At 47.8% G+C, this 21259-nt stretch overlaps 3 protein-coding genes across 3 annotated transcripts; 1 reads left to right on the top strand and 2 right to left on the bottom strand.

The window, feature by feature from the left end:
- Positions 1–992: 992 nt before the first annotated feature.
- On the bottom strand, positions 993–4818 carry LOC112900000 (F-box protein PP2-A13-like). Its single transcript, XM_025968695.1, has 3 exons — positions 3856–4818; positions 3541–3659; positions 993–1737 (listed from the first exon to the last, which is right to left on the bottom strand). The coding sequence occupies exons 1-3, from the start codon at positions 4219–4221 to the stop codon at positions 1299–1301; spliced, it is 924 nt and encodes a 307-aa protein (XP_025824480.1). The 5' UTR covers positions 4222–4818; the 3' UTR covers positions 993–1298.
- A 3000-nt stretch (positions 4819–7818) lies between these two features.
- Positions 7819–11455, bottom strand: LOC112898764 (E3 ubiquitin-protein ligase BIG BROTHER-like). Its single transcript, XM_025967051.1, has 8 exons — positions 11228–11455; positions 10472–10627; positions 9724–9949; positions 9571–9635; positions 9453–9497; positions 8979–9103; positions 8567–8675; positions 7819–8216 (listed from the first exon to the last, which is right to left on the bottom strand). The coding sequence occupies exons 1-8, from the start codon at positions 11393–11395 to the stop codon at positions 8178–8180; spliced, it is 933 nt and encodes a 310-aa protein (XP_025822836.1). The 5' UTR covers positions 11396–11455; the 3' UTR covers positions 7819–8177.
- Positions 11456–16255: 4800 nt separating this feature from the next.
- Positions 16256–19951, top strand: LOC112899997 (probable methyltransferase PMT15). The gene is made up of 6 exons (XM_025968692.1): positions 16256–17084; positions 17932–18142; positions 18229–18526; positions 18615–19007; positions 19109–19186; positions 19423–19951. Exons 1-6 carry the CDS (start codon positions 16353–16355, stop codon positions 19643–19645), a joined length of 1935 nt encoding a protein of 644 aa, XP_025824477.1. The 5' UTR covers positions 16256–16352; the 3' UTR covers positions 19646–19951.
- Positions 19952–21259: the final 1308 nt, after the last annotated feature.

Here is a 21259-nt window from a genome sequence, read left to right as displayed (position 1 = left end):
TGTAGGGATCTGTATTAATATGTCGGAAATATGATGGTCTGAGTGTACTATGCATATGGTTAAAAAATTGTTGGATTGAGACAAAGGATAAGGTTATATAGATGGACTTAGGAATTCCCTAGATGCTAGTGAGATAAAAGGCAGTGGTGCTGGTGCAGTCAAAATTTAGAGGACAACACTACTACTGAAGGCCGGCAGACTGATTTTCTGTCAGGCTGTGTCCATCTGCATATAGCTGCACTAAAATGGCAGGCGCAATTAGAAAAAAAATCCCAGCATTGAATTTACGTTTCAAGAGAAGCTTTATGGAAGTTGATTATATAAAAGAGAAGTGATTCTATGATTGAAAGTATTTCTCTTTAATTTTTTAGCATAAACTCTTAAAATCAGGATGAAATATTACTTCACAGAATCAGAAGAAGCTATTTTTTCCAGCTCCCGGCCTCTTAATTCATTTTATAAAATGAGCAGATAATCACTTCTCTCTGAAAAACTGTTTAGCAGAGCTCCTACTGGATTCTGCTGAATTTAGCAGAGAATCAGATCCGGAAGATCTGCGCACCCTAAGCCACTTCAGTGAGATACCTTACTGTAATCATGTAATCAGCTGGTGTCTCTACACAGAGCCCAGGAATCAGGATGCCCGGCCACGCGCACTTGGCGGGTGCGCAGCCCAAAGGCCCGACGAGGCGCCGGGCCACCGAGCGATCGCTGCGTCCATGAGCGAAATCGGTGAGCAGGAACGTGTCGGGTGGGCTCGTTTATTTGGAATTTGCCGCGTCCTGATCAAATCTTTCGGAAACCTGAATCTCACTCAGTGGCCGCTGGAGGACATCATCGATGGCGCACTTTTGGAGTAGTTTGGAGTGTCAGCAAACGTTAGCACTTAGCAAAGGCAATTTTGAGAGGAAGAGACTGGAAACACCAGTCTACTCAAATTCCAATCACGTACAAACACAAGATCTCTGCACAGATAACAGAGAGAATGTTACTGACCTGAACATCGCAATTGTAATTTCTAGTGGACAATAAATGAAATTATTAAACATCTCTTTCTACATACAGGCGCCAAGCACTCGAAAAGAATATGCATATCGCTATACCCTACACCCAGTCTTCCTGAGTCCTGACCTCCCTACTTATTTGACTAGCACTACCAAAAGAAAATACATATAGAGAACTTACGTTCATGCATAACTCTCGGGAAAAGAATATGCACACTACGCTTTTGGACAAGAATCACCATAGCGAAGAAGGAGAGGAAGAAGAAACAAGCTAGCCAAGCCATGCAAGCACTCCTACAAAATTTTCTGGCATGGTACGCATTCCTCCTCGTATCGATGATCTTTGGGGGATATAAAGACCGAGTCAACACAGAGGCCGCCTTTTGTGTGTGTACAATCAATCTGCATCATAGAGAACTTGAGTTCCGTCACCTCATCTGAACTCGATACGACGAAATCCCCGACGTGGTAAAGGATCCATCTTCCCGGTTTAGATGGATAACATTCAGACTCTGTGTGCTGATCATCTGAAGTCGAAAGCTGGAACCGTGTTGGTTTGATGTCCCAACCGTGAATACTCTCAGAGCCATGGCCTCGGCGGCCCGTACACTTGTGTGGTCGACCCAAATGCAGCCGGAAGAATAGGCTGTATGAACCAGCAGGAAAGCAGAAATCAATCTCTCCGCACACCTCAAGCCACCAAATCTGCTGAAGATAGGCAACACTGTGAAACCTGCAATAAAAGCCATAGCAATTTAATCTGGTATTCAGTGACTTCAGCAATGATTGGAAACAAAGATGATAGAGCTCAAACAAAAAAAAAATGACAGGATGCATGAAGTTACAACACCAGATCATGCAAGTTGAATTTCCTTATATGAAGATATCTGAGGTAACTGTGTTACCAATAAATCAGCTCTCAATAGGAAGTGTTTTGAATGAGGGGGTTAGCAATTTTTCAGATTCAGTTCAGATGTTCCACTATGAATTAAATAATGAATATTTAAATTCAATAGCCTGTATCTAGATTCATAGCCTGTATCTAGATTCTAGACATGCTCTAAGTTGCAGTAACAGAAACCTATAAAGGCATCATTCAGATATTGTGGTAGATGACAGCAACTGATATTACTGCTGATTACATGCACGAAACCACGAACAGGATAAACGACATAACTCAGCACAACATGTAAGCACAATCAATCAAATCACATCAAAACCAATATTCTGGATGTGCAATTTGCATCAGAAATTATCAGATTGAAGATAACGGTACACCTATATGTTTTTCGATGCCACTAAAGTGATTGGATTTGGCTTTATGCAGCATTGCAGCATGATGACTGCCATCAGGGCTCTATAAGTTGCACAAATCAGAACAAAGTAGCATAGATGCTCAATTAAAAGTAACATCTGCCCAGACAGATATTTCCAGGGGCGAAGCCAGGAAATATTGCCACCATTGTCAGTGCAACTGCAAAATACCTCGCTATCACCGGTTGGTGATAGTTCTTTTCAAGATTCATTCTAACGTGCTTTAGTTACCTATTAAATTAGTGAACATAATTAAATACAATAGAAGAGAACGTATGGGATATACAATAGCCATTAGTCCATTATTATGAGTTATCAAATTTTTTGCATTTGCTACAAAGAAGAATACATTGTAGAAGCTAAGAAGGCTCCTGTTTGCACTTGTTACTGACTTCAGAACACTAGTAACTTACAAAATTGCAAAAAAAAAAAATCAGGGTCTAGAAATTGAACCGTCTAGGAATAATAAAATCATAGGATCAAAATTTAAATACCTAATCGATTCCCATGTCATGATGATCTTACACAAAGAAAAGAAATTGCCCTAGAGAATTGGGGCTTTGGGGATGCCTAGTACCTAACATCAGACCTCACGTTGCTCTTGTACTTGGGCACCCTAGGTTACCTGAATAGAAGATCGGCACTTGGCAGCTGGGCTGCTGGGGTCAGGTTAATTTGTGTTTGCATCATCAGAGAAGCTATTCAACATATAGGTAGAGAAGGTTACTGTCAAGTCGTCGATGTCAGCTGACATCGACGCTTGACTGTAGCCCCGCCCCTGGATATTTCAACCTATGAGCTTAGTAACGTTTAGCATATTACACAGCCTGAAGATATATATTGATCTCCACTCCTACATGAATCAACTACGAACACCCATCACTTATTCAACCACTGGTGTTGGTATGTGTCAATCAGTCTCCATGTACTTGACTGGCTTGCAAAGTTGTCAGTTTGCAAACAGTTTGGGTAAGTTGTCTGGCATTACCGACATTTTGAATTTGTCCCACGCCTATTGGCTGGGAAAACACACCAACAATCATCACAAAAGTAGACCATGCATTTCTTCTTGGGTAAGTTCCTGATTAGTACCAGTGATTATGGACTATATACAACTATGACATGATAAGTATTACATGACTTTCATTTCCTCATTCTGCTAGCATTTTTAAGTACCTGATTAGTACCTTTACTAGGAAACATAGAAACAAGAGGGAAGTACCTTGATCCCTCAGTGGATAGGTGGCTCCAATACCTCCGATCATCTCTGCCGGTGATTGACATAGCCCTTGAGGAGATGGACATGCAAAAACCTCCCTTGTCCTTCTCAATCCAAAATTCCTACTCACATAACTGCTTTCAATTAGATCGTTACGACACAGATAGAAACAAAAAGGAATGAACCAACTTCACTGGAGACAAGCAGGTTGTGGTGATCAACTTCTTAGTGTTTTTTTTTTCCTGCTAAATCCTCTTACAAAAAGCATTCTGGTTGGTAGATATATTATTATATGATAGAAAAGAAAAAAGGAGATACCTTGGTGCCACCATCGAAGGGGGTGGGCCGGCACAGGCGCGCGTATATCTCCTTCTTGATCGCCGCAGAGGAGCAGCACCTGCCATCGCCCTCGGCCGCGCCGTCGCAGCCGCAGTCGTCGTCGGCCGCGGCGGCCAACGCGGCGAGGTAGCGGTGATTGGCGGGCAGCTTGGCTACCCAGATGCAGTCCGCGGAGGCCGCACCCCGGAACGCCCGGTTGAGGCAGGCTACCTGGCAGATCTCCAGCGGGTCGAGGTAGAGCAGCACCGCCGCCACGCAGCTCTCCGGCATGTCGCCCAGCGACGTCTGCTCCCACCCGCGGCCGTACCCCTCCGGCCCCACCATGCTCGACGCCCCCGCCCCCATCCAAATTGCGAAATTTCGACGCGAGCAATGCGGGGGAGTTGGGCCGTTTCCTCGAATCCCGCTCCAATGCGTGGACGCCTCTCTCCTCTATCCGGTCGGGGACGGTTGGATAACCGCCAACTCCTCTTGAATTCAACCGACTTGCAGAAGCGAGAACGATCAGTACGTCATCCCCAGAGCACTAGAGCAGCCGCCGCGACCAGACTCCCGGCCAGCCCTGACATCACCTCCAGCCCGAAGACCAAGACCCAAAATGCTCAGAATTCTCGCGCAACTCGCCTTGGATGGAGAATCAGAGGCGGGGGGAGGAGACTTCTTTGGAGGAGTGGCTTGCGACGGAAGAGAGAACGAACTAGGCGCCGGGTGCCTTGCTGACCTGGTTGGTGGCGGCCGGATAAAATAGCGCGCTTTTCAGGGCGATGGTTTTGGGCAAGGAAGCTGGGTCAAGCGGATATTGTTGCTCTGGCACATCACGGCCACGTCGTCCGCGGCATTGTTTTGGCTAAAGATTAGCCGCGGCAGCGGCGGAGGTGTGGGGGACGACGGAGATCCAAGCGGGAGCTGGGGGGCAAGACTGATTAGGTGTAACCGCGCAATCAGTTTGGTGCCTGCCGTGCGGATTTGATGTGTCGTTATGGCTCTGGTAGCTTCGCTTCATAAGGTGGTTCATATCAACAGTGTTTGCTCGTAGCATGGTGCCACAAAATATACTAGGATCATGGATAATCCTTGTACAAAAAGTTATCATGAACGCTCCAATTCAGATAAGTTGGTACACACTCGTTGTCACGCAGATAGTTTAAGTCTGGAGTTAAACATTGGTTTTGTTGCCACCTGTAAGCTAAAAGTTCACTTTAAAGAAATCGCCTTATGCAAGATGGCCGGTATTGTTGGTGTATAGCTAGCACATCAGGGTTGGAGTTTTATACTTAACGCTGGTGTACAAGGATTTCAAAAGCACACACGCATAGGAGTTTAGTGGAAAAGCACATACCCCTATGTTACATAGGACCTTTTGTGCCTTTAATTAATTCCTAGCGTGCGTAGGAGGGGCACATCTTCAGTGTATGCTCTAGAAACATTCTGAAGGCTGTCCTTTTTAATAAAGGAAAAATGTATCATCCTTCTGCATCATCTGATGCATATACTTCTAATAAAAGAGCAAATGTTTCATCCTTTTAGCTGGCAATATCAAATCATTTCACTCTCTCAACCCGTTCGCTTACCGCTGACGTGGGCGAAACTTTAACACAGACCGTGCCCCTGTTTGGCTGTTTTCAAACAAAGACTCTGTTAGTTCACACCCCGTAAACTAAAAAATCGTAAATACAAAATTTTCAAAAGAATCTTACTAATTTGAAGTACTAAATGAAGTCTATTTACAAAACTTTTTGCATGGATGGCCTGTAAATCGCGAGACGAATCTAATGAGCCTACTTAATCCACGATTTGCAACAGTGATGCTACATTAACCATACGCTAATTATTGCTTAATTATGGATTAATTAGCATCATTAGATTCGTCTCGCGATTTACAACCCATCCATGCAAAAAGTTTTATAAATAGACTTTATTTAATACTTCAAATTGGTAAGATTTCTTTGAAATTTTTTTTTTCCTTTACGCGTCCGGAACTAAACAGGACCAAAATTTTTAGCGACGACAACGCCATCATCCGACAGCTTAACGGACGATGAAAGCCACGGTAACGAAAACCTCTGGCAGGAGCAGGACCAGGACTGATTGCAACAGGTTATCAGAAGAAAGGCGTCCACGTCGGCACGTCGGCCTGGATCGACTGCGTTTTTCTTCTACAGCCGAGCTGTGCCCCTCTGCCATCAGAGAGGCCAAAGTCCACAGGATCCCGTCGGAAGAAAGGCGAGCCCGAAAGCAAGGCGCCTCTGATTGCCCCAGATAGATTCGAAAATATCACCGGTCGCATCGCTCGCGTCGCCATCGGCGCAGAGTGGACACGATGCGCTTTTCGATTCGTCTGCAGGAGTTTTTTTTTTGTCAAAAAAAAGATTCGCCTGCAGGACTGCGCAGAGTAGCGACGAGATGCAGGAGGGGGGACTGGGGCTGTGACGCCCAACAGGCAACAGCTAGCGTCGTCGAGGCCTGGAAGGATCGGCCCCGATGAGCGAGACGCGGCCCTGCAGCTCGTTCGACTTCGATCAGGGTGGGTGGCGGTGAGCGGAGCCGGCAAGTGGCGCGCTGAAAGGGAAGGGGGCCAAATGGCTCGTTCCGGGACGGATCATGACGAGGGCGCGAGGCTGTCGGTCGCCGCCGCCGCTCGCCGCGGGGGAGATGATAAGGCTGGGGGCGGAGCAGCGCACGCGGCGGCCGCATGCGTGCGCGGACCGGGTGCCACGCAGATGTTTGGTGCGAACTTCTCCTTCGATTTTGTGGTGGTTTTTCTTTTTCTGGATAAGCCTCGGCCCGACTTCCCTTGGGGATTATCGGGTTCGTGGAGAAACACCACCCATTCCTCTTCGTTTATTTCTGGTGCGTTTTAGAAAATGGAATGCGAGTGGTGCAAGCGTTGGAGAGAGAGAGAGAGAGAGACGGAGGGAACGTGCCTCTCACCTCCACACGCTCTCGCTGCCCATCGACGACCAGGGGCCTACATGCCGGCCTGTAATCATGTGTCTGTCCAGGCGGCCTTAACCAATGGGGCCCAAACAGATTGAGGTTTTTTTTCCCCAGGGCCCATGGGGTGGATCCGAGTCAGCAGCATGGGGCCCAGTCCCCCGTGGAGCTCCTATCCACACCACGCTTCTTCCCCAACAATTTTATAATTTGCATGGTTCTAGGAATATAATGGCCATATCCATCCGCAACAGTATCCCTCGCGAGCTAACAATCAGGCGCTCCAGGTAGTATCCACGATGGACCATGTAGTAGTTGACACCATATAATCTAAAATATACTGGCCCGTTCGCGTCTACTGTGCCGTTCTGTTTCCCTAGAAGTAGTTGACACCAGCGACAGAATGAAAACTTGCAAGCGTTGCCAACTGCTGCAATCCAAGTTAAAGAAAAATTAAACGAGCTTCACTGGCTGCGCCTGAGTGATGAGATTGGTGGGTTCTGCGGGCCACGTTTGGAAAACGGCCCGCTTTCGTCATCTTGATTGATAGAAGCCTCGTGTCCGAGATCCAGCAGCCGCCATGACAGTTCGGCAAGAGCACAGCGTCAGGATTGGCTCCAACACACCAACCAATCAAAGCCAGCTAGCTAATTAACAAGCCGGTGTTTTGGTCACGATTAGCGTCAGTTACGTGCATGGCATCGGCTTTCAGATGAGCGTGACGTACGCTTGAGGTTCCGTAGCGTGCTCTCTTGCGAGTCATTATTATACGATGGGTTGCTTTGGTGTGTAGCGTAGAGACTCGCGAGTTTGTCCAAGCATGGGCTGCTTGCTCGAGGAATTCCATCAGCGTGAAATCGTCTAGGGACCCATCAGGTCGAAATGCCATGCATGACCCGGAACGACCCGTCCAACCGAAGAAGGAAGGTAGAACCCTGGTGCAAGTGCAACCATGGTCCAAAATGGTTGGCTGAGGAGATCAGAAGTCAGGCTCCGGCAATATGACCATTGGCTAATCACAGTGCCAATTGCTTTAGAATAATTCATCAGCGCCTAAATCTTCGCGCCGTTACTGATTCAGTCCAAGTTGCAATATTCCAGAGAGAGTGGCTGAATGAGGTGGAGCCAAGAAACTGAAATGAACTGGCCATTATACACAATGAGATGATAAAAAGGACTACAGTGTCACATCAAGTCTGAATGTCCCAGTGACTCTAGTTCAGAAACAGAGATCATATCGATCTTCCTCGAGACATCACTTGTTTGGACGGTGTTACGATCCTTAAGCAATACAGTGCATTAGCTCTAACCGCGGCACTTCAGATGGTCGCTGGAGCTGGCCATCGGATGAATCTGCAATCCTCATTTTACGAGCCAAAAACCTCCTTATTGCAAACAGGGCATACCTGCAGCGTAATGCATGCCACTAAAGGCTTAGCAATGAGCACAATTTCTCAGGATAACAAGTGTAAAACTACAGACATGGTTGCAAATATGGAAGTGCGGAAGCAAAATCATTTTGTCTTAAAACGACACATTTTCTCAGGTTGAATTGAAGCGAAAAATATACCAGATGGTTATTCCATAGCCATAAGGAATGTGTAATATGATTGCTCAACAGTTCTCCCTCTCATTGTTACCTTCGTCTTTTCTAATATTTTGTGAACTTGCAGTTGCTAAATCCATTGAAAAGCGAGAATGATGGAACAAGTTATGTATGCTAAATCCATTAAAAAGCTAAGACTAGGTAGCTCACCTTGTTGATCTGTAACCATTTGGAGACACAAGCTTGATGATACTGATGTCCACAGGGCAATTGAGTCAGCCTGTCTCGGTTCTTGTAAGCCATACAGCAGATCACACACCTGCATAGATACAAACAGAAGTGTGTCAAATTTGTTTGTTACAAACATGCAACCACATACAGCAAAGAAAATGCAGTGTTACTCTAGGAACAACACCTAGTAGCACAATGTCAAAGGTTGCAACTTAAGATTACAGAATATTATACTTCAAAAAAACTAGACTATAATTAATCAGTATTAACAGGGTATTGCATATTAGGATAAAATTTGTGGATGACCCACGCACCACCACAGTTACAAATATACAAATTTGTTGAGCAAGAAGGAAAAGACAATGATCCCTTAATCAGCTCTAAAACATACTCATCATTTTTCTCCTTTCTTGAGAATATCCTAATTTTGTAAGTTGAAGTCGGTAAGAGTGCTATGACACTTTCAGGCAGCCCTTTGCTTTGGGTACCAATGGCTTCCCCTAACTGTTGCAGTTCCTGAAATCATGAAGAATCCAACACACGAAATGCAAGTTAGCAAGCAGCAACCTAGTTTACCAGTGTATATTCCTGAACTGTTGTTAATCACCTATAAGCAAATCATGCACAGCTAGACAATTTCCACGAGCAACCAATATAACTGCTAGCATGGGGGGTAAAAAAAAAAAGTCCATTTCTCCAACACTCGACCATAAATCACTATAATTAATACCATCGCCACAAGGCAACAATAAATAAGAATATGCAACTCCTATAAAAAAGCTAGTGGTTAATAGAACCAGAAGCTAGCTGGCACACGCCACTGATGGAAGACCAAAAGGAAAACAAATGACTTGATAAAACGCACCTCATAGGTCATATTATCAGGATCAATTCCATCCTCCTCCACTACCTGTATATTGGAGCTTGGCATAATAAATCGAAGAGCATATTGATTGACAAATATTCCTGCTGGAAACAAATACCTGAGGAGGTCTGCTTGCAGAATTATTGCCTCTATCCGATGCTGAAGAGGATGTCGGCTTTCTTCCTAAACAGGTAATTTGAGACAACAGGTTAGCACTTAACCTGAGAAACCTATTGACTCTGACACCAAAGAATTAGAGTATGCAACTAACCATTATTGTCATTAAGTGCTGTTTTGGCTAGTTGGCCCTCCATTTCTTGCAACTCTCTAGCTAAAGCTTCATCAACTGCTAGTTGCAACTCATAATCATAGTTTGCAACTCCTGATGGTTTTCGTTCATTTGATGCCCGATTATGACCATAGCTAGAACTGGGAATTGAATGAGTTCTTGATGAGCTGCTACCATTATTTCCTTGAAATAATTGATACAATATTTCCTGAACAGTGTGCACGAACAGGCAAGCTAATATAAGGTTTTGTCATATTTGTCAAACAATACTGAACAGTTTCACTACAAAGGAGAATGGTCATAAGCATCATGCAGCATAAGGTAAGCAATTCACACTGACGCCAATTTCATGAAAATTGTATTCCATACGATTCTAACTTTGAGGTCAGATCTCAACCTTTCAGTTTATAGCCTAGTAAAACAGAAATTTATGAATCACCCATGACAAACCTGTGAATACATATTATCTGCAAAACAATAATAATTGTTTTATATTTTTTCAGCCAGCCCATTACAGATCTAGGATTCAATAGCATAATTAGCAAAGCATTAACTAAACATTTCTGATAAATGTCATCAGCACTGGATTCTTTTTATCCCAGCTAGTTTATAGTGATAAAGTTCAGGAAAGGGCTGTAATGTTTTGACTACGTTTGGTTAGGCTTCCCATAACTAAAGAAGCACACATGGTCAACCAAGTAAAACGGGGTGACAGGAAATGGTACCCAACCTGATCTTGAAGAACTTGTGCAAGATCATCGTCGTCATCAAAGAAGCATCCACCGTGATTCTCTTCAATGGCGTACGGTAGAGGGGCATTCATATAACAGACAGCCGCATCCTTCTTTCCAGTTGTGTTGCGTCGCATGTACATGCTCGCAAGCTCCTAACAAAGAAACTCGAGAATATAGATGGATCAGGCCCCCACACAAGCATACCACATTTGCAATCACACTATCCCGCACTCATATACTAGAAAATGCCCAAACTGCAAAAACGGTTGACCCGCAGTCCCTACTCCCTAGCCAATTTTGGCAACTTAGAAATGGACTTCTCATGTCCTCGTAAGTCATAAGCATTTCTACGACTAGAAGAACGCAATTTCAAACTACTAGTATAAGAAAACAGTTGATTGATCAGCTATAAGAGCACAACTGCAATCCCCTCTGAAGCTACCACTCACTGTAGACCGAGACCCCTGTTTCCGGACCCAAAACAGGACCGACACTAACGCTGATTTTCCTAGTTCATACAACAACTTACGGATTGATCTCTTCCTGTCTAAAAGAACCCAGATTGATCCCTTCCTGTAAAGAACAGACTAATCTCTTCCAGCAATCTACGCCCAATTCCTCTGATGCGGCACCACAAAACGACCCGAGTCGCGACAAGACACAGATCAAGCATCCGAACTCCATCTCACTCTCAGCACACTTCGAGAGCAGACGAATCTGTCAGAACTGCGGGAGCGGAAGAGTAAGCTAACCTTCGCGCGCAGCAGAGTGCCGAGAGATCGCTGCACAGTGCACAGATCAGATTGGATTTGGCGAAGGCGGAGCCGGCCGAGCGAGGAGTGAGGAGGCGCGGTCCACAGCTTTGCCTTGTGGTGGCTAATGGCCGCCTCGCCTCCAGTCCAGTGGCGGCGGCGCGTCATCACGGTCTTGGTGGACCGACACCACCCGGCGCCAGCCCAGAGGGGCGGCTTGCGGGCGCGTGGCCCGCTGCCCGCAGTAATGAGTAGTTTAAGGCCCCACCTGTCGGACCCTTAGGAGTTGTCGCCGGACCCGGACGGCCGCTTGGCGTTGTCCCCACCTCCGCCGCGTCGTCGTGCAGGCCGGCCGTTCACCGTTCAGACGACGTATGCGGCGGACAGCCCAGCCTTCGAATAATGGGCCGCCGCTCTGGCCCATCACCGGGCCACGCATGATTCGTCCGTCTTGACGGAATCCGACCCACGATGCTTCTCTGTTCGCGTCCGAAACAGGCACAGGGAAAAGGCGGCCGTCGAGAGTCGGACACTGCTAGGAAATTTAGGTCGACAAAGATGCCCTGTAGCTTGTTCTTTGCCGGGCCCTGACGCTACTACGTACAAGCTCGTTCCGTCGTGCCGCCGGCAAGAATGGCGGGCGCTTCGCCACCTACGTCGGACAGTGCTAGGAAATTTAGGTCCACAAAGATGCCCCGTAGCTTGTTCTTTGCCGGGTCCTGACGCTACTACGTACAAGCTCGTTCCGTCGTGCCGCCGGCAAGAATGGCGGGTGCTTCGCCACCTACGTCCACTAGGCGCTATGTCATGAACTACTGCTGGGCCTGAGGCCGTGTAATAGTGTAATGGGCCTGTGTGCCGTCTTGGGGTTTACAGCCCGTGTAAGGGTACCTTAAAGACTAATCACAATGGGGTTTCATATCCCTATTTCCAAGAATGGCACATCAGCTTAGGGTATAAATGAAATACTATGTCTCAATGGAGAGTTTCATTTCACTGTTTCCAAAGCTAATCAGTGTAATTAAATGCTAGTTGATCTAGTGGTGTATGGGATCCCCTATGAAACAACGGCGGTCACAGTGGTCGTTTCACGCTATTTCCAACGTCTTGTAAACGAGTTAGCAGAGTGTCGTGGGGATGAAACTGGTTCCTTCTCTTCCCTCATTAAATCAGTGCCACATCATCAAAAATGCTGATGTGTCATGGTAATTAATGCTATAAAACTCGCCATGAAACCCCATTGTGATTACCCTAATTGACTGGACAGAGGAGGGGATCGAACAACTAAAACCTAAACCTTCTTCTTCCTTTCCGACTGCTGGAGATGGCGCCACCGCTCTCGAGCACCGCGCGCGACGCCGGCCACCATTCCTCCTACCAGGTTCGTGACACGCTAGCCGGAATCCTCTGATCTGGCGACACGCTGAAACCTGCTCCATACTCTGATCCCCGGTCCTGTATCACGCTGGGGGCGCAGCGACGCCGGCGGCAGCTGGCGGACGATACGGTCATCGTCGAGCGGCGCTCTGGTCAATCAATGGCCATGGCACTTTGGGCGCTCGGCCGTTGAATTGCCTCGCTCTTGAGGAATTGTTGCACTGAAGGTGTTTATTCATTCATCCATGTTTCGTCGGAAAATGAAAAGACACGAGAAACGAGAAGGCAGGCACGCCGCCAAGCTGCACTGCTCCGAATCAGTGCTCATCAGATTTGTCGCCTCGTAAAAATACGGTTGCTCCCCAGTCGAGCCTGAAGTGGCAACTGGCAGGGGACACGCTGAAATCTTGAAGGTTGAGGGTTTTTTATTAAAAAAAAGGTGAAATAGCCAAATGTATCCCTCAACTTTGTCCCAAGGATCACTTTAGTCATTGGAGTATCAAATGGTCCATCCAAATTCTTGAAGTTTTCTTGTTGGATCAAAATGGTCCTTGTGCTAATGTGGCAAGCCACATGTTCATGCCATGTCCGCTATGGGCATCCTTGGATGAGTTAGCATGTTGGCATTGTCTCATGCACCTCTTGTTTAGTGAAATTAGAAATGATACTTGATGTGAACTCAATAAATTATGAGATGCCTACCATTTTACGAGTCTGCTTGAGAAGGAACGGGTGGGTAAATACAGTGGCATCATAATAATTCATGTTCTGTATTATTGATTTTTTATGATATATCATTATATATTTCTTTCCAATCTGAGATATATTTGATGAACAATAATGTGATGTGTCCGCCTTCATATCTAAGGTCTCAGCAAATGAAGATCAAATTGTCATCAATTTTATATATAGCTACAATAGTTGTATGGAAAATAAGGTGTAGAAAAGACAATTTCTATATGTTAACTGATCCATGAGCACTCAATACTGACGTGGTGCAAACATATGGCATAACATATCAACTTAGGGATCATTTTGACCTAGCAAGAAATCTTAAAGGACTTGGACGACATCGACTCATTTGATACTTTAGGAACATATTTGAACCTTGGAGCAAAGTTTATGGATAAGTTTAACTACTTTACCTTAAAAAAAAAACTCCGAATACGGGAGTGTAATCCCTTTGCCAGCTCTCGTGGGCTCACCCGCCCATGCGGAATAATGCAGCAAGTCGTGTGCCTCAAATCTGTTGGAGGAGCTACTCGTGCTGTGGCGCGAATCATGAGTGCTTTCTCCGATCTAAGATATGTATAGACCGGGCCACTTGTCACGGCGGCCTGAAAGATAAAAGTTTAAATCAGATAGGTGGGCTTATATTTTTCTATCTGATACATCGAGGAGAGTCGCTTTTGCTCCGAAGCAGGTGACACTGGAAAGGTCAATTAAAACAGTCCCGCCGCGGAGCTCTCTCCTCTCAAGTGAAGCACGTGAGCGCGTGCATGCTCAGGCCTCTCTCTCCGGTGGAACGGTGGTTGTGCTTGTGCCCAGAGCAGCCCACCCCAGAGGGGCAGACTACGTACGAGTGATGCCTGGACGTCGGGAGCTCTGTATGTGTTTGTAGCAGTGCAGTGGAGTGTACCATACCTGACTCGATCCGGCTGGTGAGTGTCCCGGGGCAACCTGACCAGCCCATGTGCCCCCGATGAGCGCGCTGATCGTTCAGGAGCAGCCTTTTCTAGTGCTCCTCCTATAGTATAGTCGCGATTTGGTAGTAGCACTCTGTCACGTGGCATCATTTCATAGCACTGTTAGCACTTACTCCCACTAGAATTGTCCGGGCAGTGGGCCAGCGGCTATCAAGCCAAGGCCCCTTCCGCAGGCACAATTACGGAGTTGGTACAGGCAATTCTTTGGAGCAGGACCGCACTGCACGAGCACGGCTCGCATCGTCGCATCCTTATCCTTTCTCGTGGTCCGCCTGTCAGCTGGAGGCATGTCACGCGCCCCGCGATAGAGTGCGGTGACAAGTGTCCCACGGAGCCGCCACGCGTGCGCCCGGTGCTAACGGATGACAATCGCAGAGCTCTCCTCACAATATCACTTGATATTTATATACTTTTAATTTAAAATTTATAATATTAGAGCCTGCTACTTAAATTATTTAGATTAAAATTTAACACTCTTTACCACTCCCGCTTGGGGTAAAACGATGGTCCAGCCTTCAGAGGTTTCTTTCTTCTCTTTTTTTTGGAACTGACAGCCTTCAGAGTGAGTCGGCATTCAGCGCTGGCCGGTTCCTACTTTCGTTGTTTTCACTAATCCTTTGTTTTTGCGAAGAGTTTTCACTAATCTTCTTGTGTGACAGTGGTGATACTTTTGGCAAAGTGGCACACCGAGTCTTTGCCTTCCCCCTCTTTGCAGCCCACCAGGCAGCAATGGGTGCTACTAATGGAAAAATCGCTGCTCCACGGGGAAAAGGCTCGTAGGCTCCATTCCGCGAGGCAACCATCCCACAAGAAATAAAAACCTCGGAGGCAAGAGAACGAAGCCAGCCCATGAGCAAACAGTCTCATGTCGGCCTTACACTTGCTAGAAACAGAATATAAAATTCCACCGCCCTAGCTCAGTTTTTAAATCCATTTTGGTCCATCATCACTTTTTTGGCTTTTTCCTCGGATGAATCATATCCGACATGACCAAATAGGCAAATGCCACTGCCTGGCCACTGCTGCCTCTCTAGTTAACCCACGCGCACGATGCTGGCAGTGGCATGTGCCCCGCGCTGGATCTTCGTCTAACTATATTGTTTCCCGAAGCATGTAAAAGAATAGGGTAAGGCCAAAAGGTTATGACACAAGGAACGCCTACAAAATAAATGGCAAACCATTGGGCCATTTTATAATGTACATTTTGCGGTGCATAGGAAACCATATGGAATTGAAAGTCATATATTTTAATATGAATGGAGTTACTCTATATATCTAATTAGGGTGGTAAAGATCTTAAAATTTGGTCAAGGACCGGGCTCTCATGTTCCGACCCCTGGATCTGATATATACGGCTCACCTAAAAGCCAAAAAAAATGTAAAATTGTTGTCAATATCGACAAAAAAGGATCATCTTTCTCTTTTGGAACTCCTCTTTTCTTATTAGTGGGTGAATCCTGATAGGATCTGAAGCCACTAGCACCATAAAATCTTTTCACATCCCCTTGATTAGCCCAACATTTACACGGCTAGGCGTGGTTCATGCCCAGTCATTTCGATCCAGCAAAGCCGAAGCATTGCCATTTCCTACGTGACGCCAAACGAGCTACCACTGTAACTCCAGCGAGTCCATCAATGCTTTACCAAAAACCAACACAGCCACGGCACAACTGTCACGCTCCTCCGCGTCGACACCCCGTGGCGTGTCAAGCCGGAGCCCAGCCACGCTCCCGTTTTTGCCCGGAGAGCACCGGACCAGGGCAGTTGTTCCCAAGGCGCGACCGTTTGCATGCCAGAAATCAAACAGTCTCTCTCGGGCCTTGGGCCTCTCCCGTGGTAATCAAACCGACCGCACATGCGCTTCCCTTTCACGGCCTCCCCCCGTCTCCACCTCCACCTCCACCTAATCCCCCGCGCCCGCCCGGCGCTTTAAGCGAGCGCACCACACGGACGGGCGCGGCGCGCACGCAGGGACAGGGGCGCTAGTGCGGGAAGCAGGCAGCCAGAGCCAGCGGAGAGCGGCCGCGGCAGCAGGGTCCGCCATGGCGGTGGGCGCGGCAGCCGCGAAGCTGCACCTCTCGTCGGCCGCCGCGGCCGCGCGCCGCCCCTCGCTGCTCCACCTCGCGGCCGTCGCGGTCCTCTGCTCCCTGTCCTACCTCCTCGGCATCTGGCACCACGGCGGCTTCTCCGCGGCCCCCGCCGCCGGCGCCGGCGCCGCCGTCTCCATCGCCACCGCAGTCTCCTGCGCCTCCCCGACCCCGACCGTCTCCGCGGGCTCCTCCTCTTCCCCCTCCTCCTCCGCGGGGCCGCTCGACTTCGCCGCGCACCACACCGCGGAGGGGATGGAGGCGGAGGCCGCGCCGCGCCAGCGCGCCTACGAGGCCTGCCCCGCCAAGTACTCCGAGTACACGCCCTGCGAGGACGTGGAGCGCTCCCTGCGCTTCTCGCGCGACCGCCTCGTCTATCGGGAGCGTCACTGCCCGGCCTCCGACGCCGAGCGCCTCCGCTGCCTCGTGCCGGCGCCCAGGGGCTACCGCAACCCGTTCCCGTGGCCCGCCAGCCGCGACGTAGCCTGGTTTGCCAACGTCCCGCACAAGGAGCTCACCGTCGAGAAGGCGGTGCAGAACTGGATCCGCGTCGACGGCGACAAGTTCCGCTTCCCAGGGGGAGGCACCATGTTCCCGCGCGGCGCCGGCGCCTACATCGACGACATCGGGAGGATCATCCCGCTCCACGACGGATCCATCCGCACCGCCCTCGACACCGGCTGCGGGGTAAGCCCACTTCGATCGCAATCGCACACGAACACTACCCATTTGCTTGGAATTATCGCATGCGCGCAAAAAAATCACTTCATGCCTCGTCAAGGCATGGACGAATTCGAGGTCAATTTCAGTCAGAAGATTTGAGAATAGCAAACGGAGATCTCGGGAATGGCGTTTGCTGGCTTTCCGGGTGTCGGAAGTTTCCAATCCCTTCCGCGATTTCGGGTAAGAGGGGATGTCACTGCAAACGGGTCTGACCCGAGTAAAGCTGATACTCCTACCCGATAAGAGGGGCACTGGACTGCCCTTCACATTTGGTAACGGAATCTGGCTGCAGTGAACAGCACACCATTTCTTTAGCAGACTTGAGCCGGATCGCCGCTGAAGCGTAGGAGTAGGTAGATCTGCAATCTTTGCAATAATGCCGATGTTAATTATTTGACATCTACGTTCCTGCCCTTTTCTGCAAAGCAGCATCCCACGCACAGCAAACATGTCTTTTTTCGAGAACTACAGCAATATTATCTGGACATTTCCAGCCATGTATTTGCAACTGGGTTCTCATCAAATTCTTGATAGGACGTGTGGCAGGCGTATCTGTTGTATACGCCAGGGACGTTGTGGAAATGGGGCTCCTTTTTATGTAGTGCCATTGCGCAGGATAGCACCCTAAACAGTTGTGCTTGTTGCCACTTTGACCTTGGCATTTTGGTCTGATCGTTCGAGGAATTGCACCTGGAGGAATTGTGAATTTTACTATTCTTGCCTCTTGCGCCCCTGGTTTTGGGCAACTACCTATGCGGCAAAACTGGATTTCTGATTTAACGATTGAGGCTCATTTTGCTGCTCTGTTCAGGTGGCGAGCTGGGGAGCCTACTTGCTGTCGCGCAACATCCTGGCCATGTCCTTCGCCCCGCGAGATTCACACGAGGCACAGGTGCAGTTTGCACTGGAGCGTGGTGTGCCAGCGATGATTGGGGTGCTCGCCTCCAATCGGCTCACCTATCCGGCCCGTTCCTTTGACATGGCGCATTGCTCCCGCTGCCTCATCCCATGGCAACTCTATGGTATGCTGCATTATTGTCCCCCCAATGCTGCAAGTGTTCAGAATTCAGTTGGTTGCCATATACTTATTCTTCCCATATACATGCAGATGGACTGTACTTGATAGAGATCGATCGCGTTCTGCGGCCTGGAGGGTATTGGATCTTGTCCGGACCACCGATCAACTGGAGGAAACACTGGAAGGGGTGGGCCAGGACTAGAGAGGACCTGAATGCAGAGCAGCAAGCTATTGAGAAAGTTGCCAGAAGCCTCTGCTGGAAGAAGGTCAAGGAGGAAAATGACATTGCTATCTGGCAGAAGCCTACTAACCACATTCACTGCAAAACCATTCGCAAGGTTATCAAGTCCCCACCCTTTTGCTCTAGCCAAAATCCAGATGCTGCCTGGTAAGTACAGCACCATGCTAACCATTTTCAGTTCAATTCAATGTACTTTCTAGTAAATCACTAATCATATTCACGTGAATGATTTTAGGTATGACAAGATGGAGGCTTGTATAACTCCACTCCCAGAGGTCAGTGACTTAAAGGAGGTTGCCGGTGGCGAGTTGAAGAAATGGCCGGAGAGGCTCACTGCAGTACCGCCCAGGATTGCCAGTGGCAGCATCGAGGGGGTAACGGAAGAGATGTATGTGGAAGATACTGAGTTATGGAAGAGGAGAGTTGGACACTACAAGTCCGTGATCTCTCAATTCGGGCAGAAGGGCCGGTACCGCAATTTGCTCGATATGAATGCGAAGTTTGGCGGCTTCGCTGCAGCATTGGTGGATGACCCCGTGTGGGTCATGAACATGGTCCCTACTGTTGGCAACTCAACAACCCTGGGGGTAATATACGAGCGTGGCCTCATCGGGAGCTACCAGGACTGGTACGTATTTGTACTGCAAACATGGCTGCCCCGTGGTAGATGGTCAGGACTCTGGTATTCGTCCTTGCCTGGTCTGACATCTCCTCCTGAATTCACTGCAGGTGTGAGGGCATGTCTACTTATCCCCGGACCTACGACCTCATTCATGCTGATTCAGTGTTCACACTATACAATGGCAGGTAAATATAAATGCAGTAGAATTCAGTCTGGCACTGCAGCTTTTGTCCTATTTAGATGTTTCTGCACAGTAAATTTCAAGATAACTTATTAACTTATTAAGGGTTATGGCTGCATTATCTAAATCAGTCCTCCGTGAACTCTTAATCTAGGAACTATCGATTGTAATTGCTGCAAGTAAATTTCAAGATAACGTTTCACCTAAGTAAGACTGACAATTCCTCCCCTGCTTTGCAAGGTGTGACATGGAGAACATTCTGCTGGAAATGGACAGGATCCTGAGGCCGGAGGGCACGGTCATCGTAAGAGATGATGTGGACCTGTTAGTGAAGATAAAGAGCATCGCGGACGGGATGAGATGGAATAGCCAGATCGTGGATCACGAAGATGGTCCACTCGTCCGCGAGAAGCTCCTCCTTGTTGTGAAGACATACTGGACATTGGGGGACAACAAGCAATAGGAATAACGTGGAATAAAAGAGTTAGAGCGATTGACATGCTTGGCAAATCTGTGACTGGCTTTGCCATGTGAATCTGGAGTTTGTTTTCTTTTTTTTTTCTTTTTGGGTATTCTTTTGGGGAAAATAGTCCACAAAAAGGAGATGCTCTCCTTGTTAAGCTATGAGAGAGGGAACCCAGCACAGATTTTGACATGAAAAAACAGAACATATTGTGTCAAGTGGGTAAATAGAAAGTATAATGTTGGGGTCAATTTTTTCTCCGGGTGCACATTGTTTAGTTCTAGTTGTTAGATGTTTATTATGTGATCCCTTTTGTTCAAATGTCACCGGATCAAAAACCTGAACTCTGGCTAATCATCATCACCTTGTGACTCTGATCAGTATTCAGAAAGTGGTCTTGTTTCCCCCGAATAGGTAAAGTAGGAATCATGCTGACCTATCGTCTAACTGCTCTGAACTTATGCCCTGATCATGAAATGCTCGCCGGCCGTGCAGAATGCATCGACGGCATTTCTTCCCTCAGCAAAGCAAGCAACTGTATGCCAACTAGACATAGTTATGATTTGATCGCAAATTTGGTTGCAAGTTGGGTGCCTCACACCGAACGCATCATGGGTTACGAGTTTACGACTGGTTTTCGTAGCGCCTGCGACACTGTTATTTTCTGCCGGCGTAGGTGGCGGCGCCGAAACTACAAGAGGAACACAGGCCAAGCAAAATACTGTGATCGGTGTCAGATAAGCTGAGAAAAGGAGAGCCGAAACAGTCCGAATCACTCGATTTCAGTGAGCATCCTAAAGCGAATTTTGCGCAAATATAGCACAAATTTGTCACCGTCACGCCGCATGTTTTGTCTAGTGGCCTTAATAGCAAGCACCAAACGACTAATGGCTTCTGGCAGAACATACTTAGTAGAGCTGGCACCATGCTTTGAGTGCAGTCGGTGCCCTAAATTGTGGTCTCAGTCAGAAGCATGAACAGTTCGGGGGCATCCATTTGCCCAATTGCCTGGCTCAACTCCACGATCATGGAGTGGGGATAGGAATAGGATACGTATCTTTCAACAACGGCGACGAGCTATCGTCTTCACTGGCACGCACACACTGTGACACACAGGAACCAGGCAGCAAGTGCAACCGCCCAAGAGCGGATTGGTCCCGGACAGGAGGAGCAAGCGAACAAACACTGGTGGTCGAAAGTGGCACGTACCGGATCGAAACCGACAAAGACACGTAACAGAACAACGTGAACAGGAGGCCCGGTTATCTGGTCATGTAAGATTTGTTTTTCTTCCCCATTTCTTTTTTACAACAAGAGTGCACAGAGATGTGCCCCGGTTTGTAGCTAGCTAGGTAGCTGTGGTGTTGCTAAACTCACCTAACACTGTATTATAGAGCTCGGGTTGGAGTGATGGCCTCTCTAGATCTGCATGTAATTGGCTGCCCGTTAGTGGCTGGACAATCTCTATTACCTAGTACCCGGGGTGCTAGTAGTGGTTAGGAATCTCTGTCAGGGACAGCTGTCAAAGTATCTATGAGAGGATGTCATTAGCGATGCACATGAGGAATAGTAGCAATGCCAATGGGCAGCTGGGCAGTTGGCTAATCCTGCTAT

This window comes from Panicum hallii, chromosome 7 (genome assembly GCF_002211085.1).
Source record: "Panicum hallii strain FIL2 chromosome 7, PHallii_v3.1, whole genome shotgun sequence".
NCBI lineage: Eukaryota > Viridiplantae > Streptophyta > Magnoliopsida > Poales > Poaceae > Panicum > Panicum hallii.
The sequence above is the reverse complement of the archived record's forward strand: the minus strand, read 5'-3'. Positions and strand labels throughout refer to the sequence as shown.

Excerpts from the sequence above, each read along its gene's own strand:
- LOC112900000 (XM_025968695.1), bottom strand. The coding sequence starts at position 4,221 with ATGGGGGCGGGGGCGTCGAGCATGGTGGGGCCGGAGGGGTACGGCCGC. Across the intron at positions 3,660-3,855 it reads CCTTCGATGGTGGCACCAAG|GAATTTTGGATTGAGAAGGA; the intron begins GTATCTCCTTTT and ends TTATGTGAGTAG. Across the intron at positions 1,738-3,540 it reads CTATCCACTGAGGGATCAAG|GTTTCACAGTGTTGCCTATC; the intron begins GTACTTCCCTCT and ends CTTTTATTGCAG.
- LOC112898764 (XM_025967051.1), bottom strand. The coding sequence starts at position 11,395 with ATGACGCGCCGCCGCCACTGGACTGGAGGCGAGGCGGCCATTAGCCAC. Across the intron at positions 10,628-11,227 it reads GCACTCTGCTGCGCGCGAAG|GAGCTTGCGAGCATGTACAT; the intron begins GTTAGCTTACTC and ends TTTCTTTGTTAG. Across the intron at positions 9,636-9,723 it reads AGCACTTAATGACAATAATG|GAAGAAAGCCGACATCCTCT; the intron begins GTTAGTTGCATA and ends TTACCTGTTTAG.
- LOC112899997 (XM_025968692.1), top strand. The coding sequence starts at position 16,353 with ATGGCGGTGGGCGCGGCAGCCGCGAAGCTGCACCTCTCGTCGGCCGCC. Across the intron at positions 17,085-17,931 it reads CCCTCGACACCGGCTGCGGG|GTGGCGAGCTGGGGAGCCTA; the intron begins GTAAGCCCACTT and ends TGCTCTGTTCAG. Across the intron at positions 18,143-18,228 it reads CATCCCATGGCAACTCTATG|ATGGACTGTACTTGATAGAG; the intron begins GTATGCTGCATT and ends ATATACATGCAG.